The sequence below is a fragment of the Sebastes fasciatus genome, chromosome 18, assembly GCF_043250625.1.
Source record: "Sebastes fasciatus isolate fSebFas1 chromosome 18, fSebFas1.pri, whole genome shotgun sequence".
NCBI lineage: Eukaryota > Metazoa > Chordata > Actinopteri > Perciformes > Sebastidae > Sebastes > Sebastes fasciatus.
The window spans coordinates 24,631,670-24,643,875 of NC_133812.1; the positions used below are offsets into that span (position 1 = coordinate 24,631,670).

At 38.5% G+C, this 12,206-nt stretch overlaps 1 protein-coding gene across 1 annotated transcript; it reads right to left on the minus strand.

The window, feature by feature from the left end:
• Positions 1-3,344: 3,344 nt before the first annotated feature.
• LOC141755747 (cytosolic 5'-nucleotidase 1A-like) lies at positions 3,345-9,665 on the minus strand. Its single transcript, XM_074614907.1, has 6 exons — positions 9,442-9,665; positions 9,186-9,353; positions 7,333-7,462; positions 7,022-7,144; positions 6,149-6,333; positions 3,345-5,774 (listed from the first exon to the last, which is right to left on the minus strand). Exons 1-6 carry the CDS (start codon positions 9,544-9,546, stop codon positions 5,412-5,414), a joined length of 1,074 nt encoding a protein of 357 aa, XP_074471008.1. The 5' UTR covers positions 9,547-9,665; the 3' UTR covers positions 3,345-5,411.
• Between the last annotated feature and the right edge of the window lie 2,541 nt (positions 9,666-12,206).

Sequence of the window (12,206 nt, forward strand, 5' to 3'; positions counted from 1 at the left end):
CACGTCAGCTATAACCACGATATCACTCTATATTTCACCTGCTTGGCAGTAATGTTAGCTGACTAGACGAAGGTCTCTCCATGAATCACTGCTGATCCTAGTGTTGGCTTTGAGGCTGAAGCATCGATGTCTCACTCCGGAGGGTCTGACACCGATGCTGAAGCAGGAAAAGCTGGTAGGTGCCGGGGCACAAGACACGGAAAACCTCTGTTGGTCTGGAGGAGCTGCAGCATTTATTTCTGCACAAACGTCCCTGTACATTCACTATATTCTCAGAGCTAAACTAACTCTTATGCGCTAGTTCACGTCTAGAGGTGGAGCGAGTCAGCGAGAACACGTGCGGTGCGGTGTGTGAGTGAAGGCAAGCAGGCAGTGGAGCAGAGACTCCGGCCACAAGCAGGCGCGCGCATAAGCGAGCGAGCGCGCGCGGTCATGTGTCCCGACCAGGTACATTTATAGCTTAAAAAGTTACAAACAGTCCCTTTAAATGTATTTTATAAGCTCATTCTTGAATGTAAAATCAAAAAGGTATAGTGGCTGAGTGTAAAGTACAGTATTTCCCTCTGAAATGTAGTGTAGAGGAGTAGAAGTATAAAATGGACATAAAGTATCTCCAGCACATTTTAGTGGGAAATATAGTACTTTTGATGCTTTAAGTACATTTTGCTGATAAAACTTTACATTTTAAAAGGGGGGACTTGGGGAGTAACGTTAGCTACTGTATGTAGCCACTAGCTAGCTAACGTTAGCTGCGCCAGACTTCATAATTAATTGCTTCAAATGATGTCAGTTGAGTCATATTCTGTTGGGTTTGAAGACTACAAGTTTGAAAAACAAACAAATATAGTGTTGGAGTTAAAAAAGTGACCTTACCATACTTCTGTAGCTCCTCATCTCTGCTTGAGGCTAGCTGCTCCCGGCTACATTAGCTAGCTGCTAGCATAACACACCTAAACACCCGAGATGAGAGCCAGAGCCAACTGACCAAAACGTGTTTAAACTCTCGCGATACTCTCTGCCCGACGACCTATCGAGATCAATGCATAACTTTAACAATCTCACGAGACTTTCCCAAGTTTAAGGGCTCCCTTCTAGCCGACTGGTCTCTACGCAACCTGCAGCTCTTTAGCTCGTCTCCAGTGGCTCCCTGTGGATTTATAAAAATGGAAATCTATAACTGTTTCTTTGTTTACATTTTCATTTTTATTTATCATCGTTGTAGGTCTATGGTACGACGGAGCATTAGGGCCACATTGAGGAAAACAAAATAAATCTGAGATTTCGAAATAAAGTCATAATATTATGAAAATAAAGTCATACATTTATGAGAAAAAAAGTCGTAGTATTATAAAATAGTAATTTTACATGTTATTTTCTTTTTTTCTTTGTTATGACTTTATTGTCATAAATTACAACTTTTTTTCTTGTTAAATTCCGACTTTTTTCTTGTAAAGTTATGACTTTATTCTTGTAAATAACAACTTTTTTTATTGTAAAGTTATGACTTTATTCTCGGAAATTATGACTTTTTTCTCGTTAAATTACGACTTTATTCTCATAATCTCAGATTTTATTTCCCTCAATGTAGCCCTAATACTCCGTAGTACATTTGCACTTTGGCTATCACTGCATTAGACTTCTATACTATATACTTAGACTATAAACTGTTACCTTCATCACAATGCTCAAATGTTTTGCGGCTCCAGACAAATTTTCTCTTCTTTTTTTTTGCCTAAAATGGCTCTTTTTATGGTAAAGGTTGCTGACCCCTGCTCTAGCCACTACTCCAACTGTTGGAGGGTAGTGTTTAGAAGAGAACCCGCAAGCTGGGAAAACTCTAGCAAGATGGGTAAGGTTAGGATAGGCATTTATCTCGAGTCTCACGAGAGTTTTTGCAAGTTATTGCAGATCTCAGATGAAATCTCGCAATTAATATAATAATTATTTATTATTTATAATGATATTATTAATTTGATTAATATTAATATTAAGTTAATATGATATTATAATAATATATTAACATTATATTTAATATATTAATATTATTAATAATATTTATATGGTTAATATGGTTAATATTATTTATATTATTAATATTGCGGGTAACCTTCTAGACACAACCCTGTTGTCGGTTGAGTTGCATCGTGGGTATTGTAGGCACTAAGTTTTGTCAGGAAAGAGGAATCTGGTTGTGTTCTAGATTTTTATATTTTTTAAAAACTGTTTATCGTGAGTCTGACAATGTTATAGCCTAAGAGTGCAATATTAAATATGTGGAGTACTCTTCTAAGTAACATTTTCAATGCAAGATTTGTTACTTGTAGGCTAATGTAGTACAGCATGGTATTCTTACTACTCAAGTAAAGGATCTGACAGTCTGTTAAAAAACCCTACTTACTTAACATAGCCTACTTAATACTCCTTCATAAAAAATATTCTATTTCTGCTAAAGCCTATATAGGCTACCTTATATAATTAATTTTAGTCCTAGAAAGATAAACCTCAGATATTATTAATATAGAAAATGTAAAAGTGTGGTTTCTTTGGTGGTTGCTCCACTCTTTAAAACCCCAATCTAGTTAAACAGGAGCTCCCTCTTGTGGCTTCTTTCATCACGTACATGTAAGATGAGAGTTGATCTCCATCAGCTGAGGTTGGACAGACACTGAAGAGCAATGACAGGACAGATCTGCACCAAGACAAGCTGCTGAACTTTGACCTCAGCTGGTTTACTTTCACAGGGAAGTGACCCCTTGCCAATCACGATGCTGTAGGGCGATGGAGCAGGGGGACAATTACAGCTAAACAGCACCATCTACTGCAGAGATGTACAAAGAACAGTGGTACCCAGATCCTTTACTTAAGTAAAAGTATCAATACAACATTGTAAAAGTAAAAGACCCGCATTCAAAATGAAAAAGTAGAGAAGCATTATCAGCCAAATGCATAACATATGAAAAGTAAAGTGTCTCCTGTGACTGATATATATTATTATATATAGACAACAAGGCTCCAGCTCGGCTCTGATTGGTTGTTTTCCTCCGGTCTGTGAAATCTTGCAGATGCCAGGACACAGAGGCACGTGATTTTTCTTAGTTTATCTGTATCGTGCACTAATGTCAGGATATAATGACCGTTTTATAAAAATAACTTTTTTAAATCATATTTGCTCCATCTCTACCCACTGCAGGTTTAATGTAGCGCTTAAACAGTACCATATTTCCCTCTGAAATATAGCATATTAGAAGTATTAAGTAGCGTAAAATGGAAATACTCAAGCAAAGTAGAAGCACCTCAAAACTGTGAGTAAATGTACTCAATTACTTTCCACCACTGACAGCCACTGTGGTTCCTCCACGCTCCTTTATTCCTTTGCACTCAACACTTAAAGATATTAGATATAAATCAGAGTATAGAAAAGTGAAAAATGGTGCAAACATGTTATTGTGAACATGAGTACAATCAATGCAAAACATCACATGATCTGGCATTGTGAAAGTGTTACCGGATATGATATGAATATTTACAAACAAGTGTAACTTAAACATAATTTTGTATTATGGAATACATAAAATGCAATCTGCAAACATACGCAGTACAGGTATTTAGTCCTATGTAAAAACACTATAACGAGACAGAAAGGTGTGGTTACAGTGTGCTGCCTGATATCCGGATACAGTGTAAAAGCATAAGCAAGTCATGAGTATAAAAGTTTGTGGAAAAATATAAAAAGTTTTATGACATTAGTGCGCATCAACAACAAAGACTAACAAAGTAAAATAACATCAGTGTTTCCTATAAGCCACAGACATTCAATCCTTATAAATGTCCCTTTAAAACTAATAGCTGATTTTAATATGTCCTATTAAATGTGCTAAATTTATAACAGACCGCAAAAAAATTGGGAATATTGAGTTGGAATTGCCCATTTTTACCTGGCTGGTGAATTTCAAGTCTCTAAAAGAGCCAATGCAAAAAAAACAGCTACTACAGCAGATACATTCTCCCACTCTGGTCAACATGCCAAGGACTGATAGGGAATGGGAATGTGAAGTCACCGACAGCAAGTCGGACATTTTTGGAGGATAAAGGGTGATGTACGTGTCCACAGGGGCGTTTTTTATCGCGAGGGAACGCCTCGCTTCCCAGCATTGGACGCTTGATGGGCTGCCACTAGACACTCGGCACCTGATTGGACGAACGCTTTCCCTCGTGGGCTGCTGCTCCCAGCTTTCAAACCGGAACCAACATGGCGGCTCCTTTAGGAAACTTTCTTCTCTTATATCATGAAAATAGTTCACCGAAATGTGTTTCTGAAAACATTTCAAAATAAGCCATGCAGTTGGTAAATCTGTCTTTATTTTGGGGCGACAAAGCTTAGTTTAAAATTTCCAGAGGTCGCACGTGTTTTGCATAAAGTAGCCTAGACCTCAACTTTATGCAAATGAGGAGCGGCCAACGAGACGCCCCGTCTCTCGAATCGCGCGCACCATGCTACCAGAATGCATTGCACGGCTGCTGACATAGACAATGAATGGGAAGCGTGGAAAGGACGGAGGTTGTGGACACGTACCATAAGAGCTCCATCCGCTGGCTGTTTACTGCACAGTGTCAAAAGATAACACAAAACACTGCACAGTGAATAAGATTCAAAAGCCAAATTGTATTATATACAGCACAAAGTCAGACACAAAGGCTGGCTAACATTACGGGTTGCATTTTGCAAGATACCGGTAGATTAAATATGCAGTATTAGCCGACGTTTTGTTAGTATTCAGTTAGCATAACATTAACTTATCTTTGTCCGGATGGTTGTGTAGTTGGCATTTGGCTTGTAGATCTTAATGTCATATACACACCCGTTTGTAAACGGGACAAATCGAACAGCTACCGCAGCTCTGTACGCTTCCCTCCAAAAATGGCAAAGCTCTCCAGAATGCTCCGCGATTCCTGTTCCCTATCTAAGATAAATAAAATAAACAGGTGATGTATAAAAGTGTAAAGAAAATGACATAAACCCAAATGCAAATGAGAAAAAAAAGCCCTCTCAAAAGGTAAACAGGTGCATAGATAGTACGGTTAAAAGGCCCCGATAGGTTAATGAACCAGGTGTTTCTCTTCCAGAACATTATTAAGTGAAACGGTGTGTGGCACCTAGTGTAACTCTTGTTTCCCCCACTCATCAATAATACCCCATCCTAATGGAAACCGTAGAAATATTTTATAAAACCCCAAAAAGTAGGACGTTTTGTAGACGGCATTACCAATTATTTACTTAAATCTTCTAAATTTACTGTTATTCTTTTAACAGATCATTTTGCTCCAAAATAAAATATTGCATTCATGAGAAATCTCTTCCTATGCAGGGGACAACATAGTGGATGTTTCACATTTTAACCAGTTTAAGGTTGTTACTTTTTCCCGGGCTGCTCGATGAGTTTCCCCTTGTGGTACTTCTGTCCGATCCCGTAGGGGACGTGAGCAGATACGGTTCCCATTTCTTTGGCCCCCTCGATGTGGAACATCTGGTCGTCGAAGTAGATGTGCGGCTTTATTTTCTGCAGCAGCGGCCCTTTGGGAGCGCCGGCCAGGAAGAGCGCCTCATCGATCTCCAGGCCCCAGCTGCGGAGAGTCTTCAGGACGCGAGCCCCGGAGCTGGCGGCGCTGCGGGCCGTCACCAGGAAGGTTCGGATGGGACAGTTTATGCGCTGGTTCTTGGCGTAGAATTTTCTCTGGAGCTTCCCCAGAGCCTCCAGGAAACACTTTAAGGGACCCTGAAAGAGACAAAGTTAATTTAACATGGTTTGAAAAAAGGAACACAGGGACAGATAAGTAGAGAAAAACGAAATGCCCACAAACACACAAGGGCGCACAAGGACAAAAATGACGCCCGATGCCAGCAGAGCAGGGGCCGCATTACAGAAACTTAACTTGTATATCCTATCTTAACTGTTTGGTAACCATGGTAATTAAGGTTAGGACCTGATTGCTTGATCATAGCTGTGATTAGAGAGGAAGGACCAGCATTGGATAACAACTTCCTTATAAACATGAAGATCAATATAAGGCTATTTTTGTATATGGTATATTCTGTATAAACAGTCTGCACACAGAGATGTTTAAGTACACAGAAACAACCATCAGTTACCTGAGCGAGAGGTTTGTTCTCAAACTCCTTCTCGTGCTCAAAGAAAGTGTCCAGGCCGTGTTGCTTTACGATGATCTCCGACTCGTCAGAGAAGAGGACGGCGTCGCCATCAAATGCCACTCTCAGCTCAGTGTCGCTCAAGTCGGTCTCCTTCTCTGCGCAAAACACTGTGGCTGCAGCGATGCCTGAAGGAGGGGAGGGAAAGGGTTAAACATATGCTTCCATCGCTATGTTTCATGGAGAAAATTTGATACCTCACAGCTGCAGGCATTTTCAACTTCCTGTTTTATTTACATTGTTTTAACTTCCATGTTAGGTTTGATTACTCTGTCTTTCAATGAAGAGATTCAAATGTACAATGGGGTTTATTTCACAACAATGACCGGCTCGCTGTACTATATGTATTATCCCTTACATAGAATACATCATATGCCTTCCCGTCACAATTTCTCAGAGCCAAAAGTTTTTGTTTTGACCGACCAATAGTCAAAAACCCCACAGATATTCAATTCACAGTGATACAAAACAGATAAAAGCAGCAAATCCTCACATTTAGAAACTGCAAATGATTAGAAACCTTGCTTGATAAGCGAGTTTAATCGATTATCAAACTTTTCTTAATTCCAGCTTTACATCTGAAAGCCAGTGTTTCATATTTTGTTTGTTTTGTGTGCATTTGGACGACAGGGAGCCATAAATCACAGGCTGTCTCCAACCAGCTCCGTCTTGCTGCACAGCGAGGGGTCGAGGTTTCCCTCAACAGCGTGAATGAGTCAACATGCAAGTGTGTGTGTGTGTGTGTGTGTGTGTGTGTGTGTATGTGTGTGTGTGATAGAAATGAGGGTTATATAATCCAGCAGCAGCATCACTCACCTTCCTCTATGGCCTCTGTGACTTTCTCTGAGTCCTTGGAGAGGTACAGGTTGGTCATGTAGGCCTTCAGGTAGTCTATGGGACTTTTCCCTCCGGTCATACAGAATCTCTCTATGGTCAAATCTGAAAGTAGAAAAGCAAGTTGGAGGTGTGCAAAGAAAGAAGTCCCATTTTAATTACATTATAACAGCTCCTCTTCACTTCTAGTGTGTAATTACTAGACTGATTATGCTTGTTGCTGCAGCAGGCGAGCCGCAGCCGCCGCCGCCGTGCTAACCAATCAACAATGTCTGGATTAAGACGCAGCGTACCGTAGTGATTAATGCTGTTTATGAGGCGCACTCCCACTTGGGCATGGTTGTTAGTCATTAAGACGATGTCAAACAGCTCCTCGCTGTCCGGGTAGAGCTCCCTCAGTCGAGCGTTAACAGTCATCAGCGCCTGTGTGAGAGGACGGATCGCTTTTATTACATCAAAAGAAAAGGATGTTGCGTCAAGAGTGAGGTTACAACACAAACATTACAACATTAGACCACAGCTTTCTTTCAGTATATATACAGTATATATATATCTACAGTATATATAGGCCAACATTTTATCAGCATAAACATTCTAAATGTTGTATTTCCTGTTGCAATGTATGTTAATGCAGTAGTTGGACCAAAGCTGTTTCCCTTGCAACAGACTGGCAATGAAAAGGTCTATAAAGGTGGATTGATGTCCAGTCATAGCCTGTGATTGTGCAGGCCTGGTGTTCATCAGACCACTCTTGAAAGTGTTCAGCAAATTGGAATAATAGAGGAACATCCAGAGAAGAGTGATTGCACCCTGTCACTGTAAAATAATCTTGTATTCGTCGGCTGTTATCTAATTACTCAGTAACAAAAGGACACAGACCTGTTACCGAATGTAAACCTGCCTGGATGTTAGATATAAAGTGATCAATGACTCCTTCATCCTTTAAAAAAAAATCCTAAAAATGTTGATTTTCTAGCTGAAGAATGGTGTGACTTCATGACCTGTGCGACTGCATTTCAAGAAGAGCAAATCAGTTTTGAAAGCAAAGATTGTTTGATAAGGATTTCCCGTATTTTGTCTCCTGGCACTGTACATAATAATCAGCAGGGGGAAGTCTGGATTACTTTGTCTTTAAGTAAGGGATAATGTACAACATTGTTGTGAAATTTGCATCAGGGGTGCTGCATAGCCCTGTTGTGGTTTATTTCACAACAATGACCCGCTAGCTGTACATTATCCCGTTTATTACACAGCTACTTACTTAAGAAATCAACAATTTGACACAAAAACGGTCCGCCAGAGTCCGACATCAGAACTGCGCCCATAGCAACGGTTCGTTATACATAGCAACGGTCCGTTATACATAGCAACAGTCCGCTATAAAGAAATAACAGACTGTAGAACGCCGTGATTAACCAATCAGAATCAAGTATTCAACAAAGCCGTGTAATAAGTAAGTTTTAGTGCATTTCAACGGAATTGCGTTGCTAGGCAACAGTTTGGGTCCATGTTTACTTCCTGTCAGCTGATATCATTCACATACACTGCAACAGGAAATAAACTGGGACACATTTAGAATTTTTGTGTTTAAAACCGTGTAATAATCTATATATTGTATATTTGTGACATCACAAATGGACATAAATCCTAACGGCTTGTTTCAAACGCACAATTTCTGAATACGGGCTGTGTGTATTTCTCCGTATATTGATCGTTTTGATAGTTTAACAGTATTTATAGAGCACTTAAACCTGCTTTATAATATCAAATACATGAAAATCTCACTTTTTTACAATATGGGACCTTTAAAGAATTAATAAACAGACATTTAAGAAATATGAAAATTAGGAGATAAATTGTGTCTTTCATAGACATTTTTTCACTTTCACAGTTTAATGACTGGATCTGTGCCAAAATCCAAATACCTGACTGAGGTGTGGCTTGAGGTGTGAGTCTGTGAGCACTAAAACTGGATTCTAGTTGTGGATCAAGGAGAGGTTAAGCTCTGACTCCTGCAGTGTGTTATCAGAGACCAATCTGGCATTTATTGGTGAAGCAACAGGCTCTTCAGGTACCACGCCCTGCAGACAGAGACAGACATGCAGGTAGTTCAATGCATGGTTCAAACAGGCCCTACTGTACCTACCTTGACGAAGGGGAAAGAAGCTCCGGGCATCAGAGGCTCGTTTTCGTGCTCCACCTGATAAGCCACGTACTTCTCTAGTCCATCCTCCTCATAGATCTTCCTCTCTGCCACCATGTTGAAGAGGGTCCGAGAGGACACGGCCACGGTGACAGCATACTGGGGTTTGGGCTGGAAGTGGATGGAGAGAAAATAAACATGCAAGAAAGTCTGTGCAGCTAGCACACAAGCTCATAAAACCTTTCAGCAGAATACTCACAGGTCTGGGTTTGTTTGTTTTGAGGTTTTCAAAGAAAGCTTTGGTAGCAGCCCAGTCGTTCTCGTCTTCAGCTTGAGCTGAGTCGTTTGGTTTAATATCACTCATTGTTATAATAAAGTTTTCTACGTCCTAACACTTAAAGAAGTCCCGGTTCAATGAGAGGAAGCAGCAGCAGCAGATTGGAAACTTTGCGGAAATGTGTGAAAAGACAAAAGCCTGGTGGGCGTGTCATCAGTCAGTGACGTAGGCAGGTCTGAGCATCACTTGCAATTGATTGGCTGGAACATAATTAGTGTAAACATGCACTTGTACTTAATGATAAAACTTTATAATAAAAAAATAAATAAAAAATATATCAAATGTTTATATACACAAATATATCAATTTATATATTTATATAAATATTAAAATATTAATATATATATATATATATATATATTTATATTTATATATATATATATATTTATATTTTATACATTTAATTTTTTTAATTTTTTTATTATTAGGTTGTATTATTAAGTACAAGTACATGTACATTTACACTAATTATGTTGTTATTTATTATTATTATTATTGATTATGTATATATATCAAATATATAAATATAAATATATATTATATATATTTATATATATATTATATATGTTTTTATTTTTTTATTATTACTTTTTTTTTTTTTTTTTAACAATGGGTAAGATGGTGCTATATTGTTAAGTTAGCTTGGTTCCTGACCAATACAAGATAATGTTACAAAAAAAAGTTCTGATACACAAATTTGTATACATTTTTTTTTTTTTACTTTTCTCTGATTTCTTTGTTTAGTTTTTGCTTTTTCTTGTGAAATATTGAACAATTTGAACAGTTATCTAAATTAAACAACTCATGGAAATCTGAAACTCAACACAGATTCCGTGTAAGAAGTCACAAGACAAAAAGCCTTACATTTTTTAAGTGTAAACGCTTAATCTGAAAAGTAAATAAAAAAAAGTAATAATAAAAAAATTAAAAACATAATATATATATATATATTATATGTTTTTAATTTGTTAGTTGCAGCAGCACAAGGAGGTGCTGCCAAAAAATATCAAGTATATACACACGTAGGCAAAATTGTTGGTACCCTTCCGTTAAAGAAAGAAAAACCCACAATGGTCACTGAAATAACTTGAAACGGACAAAAGTAATAATAAATAAAAATTCACTGAAAATTAACTAATGAAAATGAGACATTGTTTTTGAATTGTGGTTAAACAGAATCATTTTAAAAAACAAACTAATAAAACTGGCCTGGACAAAAAATGATGGTACCCTTAACTTAATATTTAGTTGTACAACCTTTTGAGGCAATCACTGCAATCAAGTGATTTCTGTAACTCTCAATGAGACTTCTGCACCTGTCGACAGGTATTTTGGCCCACTCCTCGTGAGCAAACTGCTCCAGCTGTCTCAGGTTTGAAGGGTGCCTTCTCCGAATGCATGTTTCAGCTCCTTCCACAGATGTTCAATAGGATTTAGATCAGGGCTCATAGAAGGCCACTTCAGAATAGTCCAATGTTTTGTTCTTAGCCATTCTTGGGTGTTTTTAGCTGTGTTTTTGGTCATTATCCTGTTTGAGGACCCATGACCTGCGACTGAGACCAAGCTTTCTGACACTGGACAGCACATTTCGCTCCAGAATGCCTTGATTGTGTTCAGATTTCATTGCACCCTGCACAGATTCAAGACACCCTGTGCCAGATGCAGCAAAGCAGCCCCATAACATAACCGAGCCTCCTCCATGTTTCACATTAGGTACAGTGTTCTTTTCTTTGGATGCTTCATTTTTGCGTCTGTGAACATAGAGCTGATGTGACTTGCCAAAAAGCTCCAGTTTTGTCTGATCTGTCCAAAGGACATTCTCCCAGAAGCTTTGTGGCTTGTCAATATGCATTTTGGAAAATTCCAGTCTCGCTTTTTTATGATTTGGTGTCCTCCTCGGTTGTCTTCCATTAAGTCCACTTTGGCTCAAACAGTGACGGATGGTGCAATCTGACACTGATGTACCTTGACCTTGGAGTTCACCTCTAATCTCTTTGGAAGTTGTTCTAGGCTCTTTGATTACCATTCGTATTATCCGTCTCTTCGATTTGTCATCAATTTTCCTCTTGCGGCCACGTCCGGGGAGGTTGGCTACAGTCCCATGGACCTTAAACTTCTGAATAATATGTGCAACTGTAGTCACAGGAACATCAAGCTGCTTGGAGATGGTCTTATAGCCTTTACCTTTAACATGAAGGTCTATAATTGTCCTTCTAACCTCCCGAGACAACTCTCTCCTTAGCTTTCTGTGGTCCATGTTCAGTGTGGTACACACCATGATACCAAACAGCACAGTGACTTCTTTTGACCCTTTAAATAGGCAGACTGACTGATTAAAAGTTTGAAGACACCTGTGATGCTATTTACAGGACACACCTTAGTTTAACATGTCCCTATGGTCACATTATTTTCAATCTTTTCTAGAGGTACCATCATTTTTGTCCAGGCCAGTTTCATTAGTTTGTTTTTTAAAATGATTCTGTTGAACCACAATTCAAAAACAATATCTGATTTTCATTAGTTAATTTTCTGTGAATTTTTATTTATTATTACTTTTGTCAGTTTCAAGTTATTTCAGTGACCATTGTGGGTTTTTCTTTCTTTAACGGAAGGGTACCAACAATTTTGCCTACGTGTATATATATATATATATATATATATTTATATATATATATATATATATATGT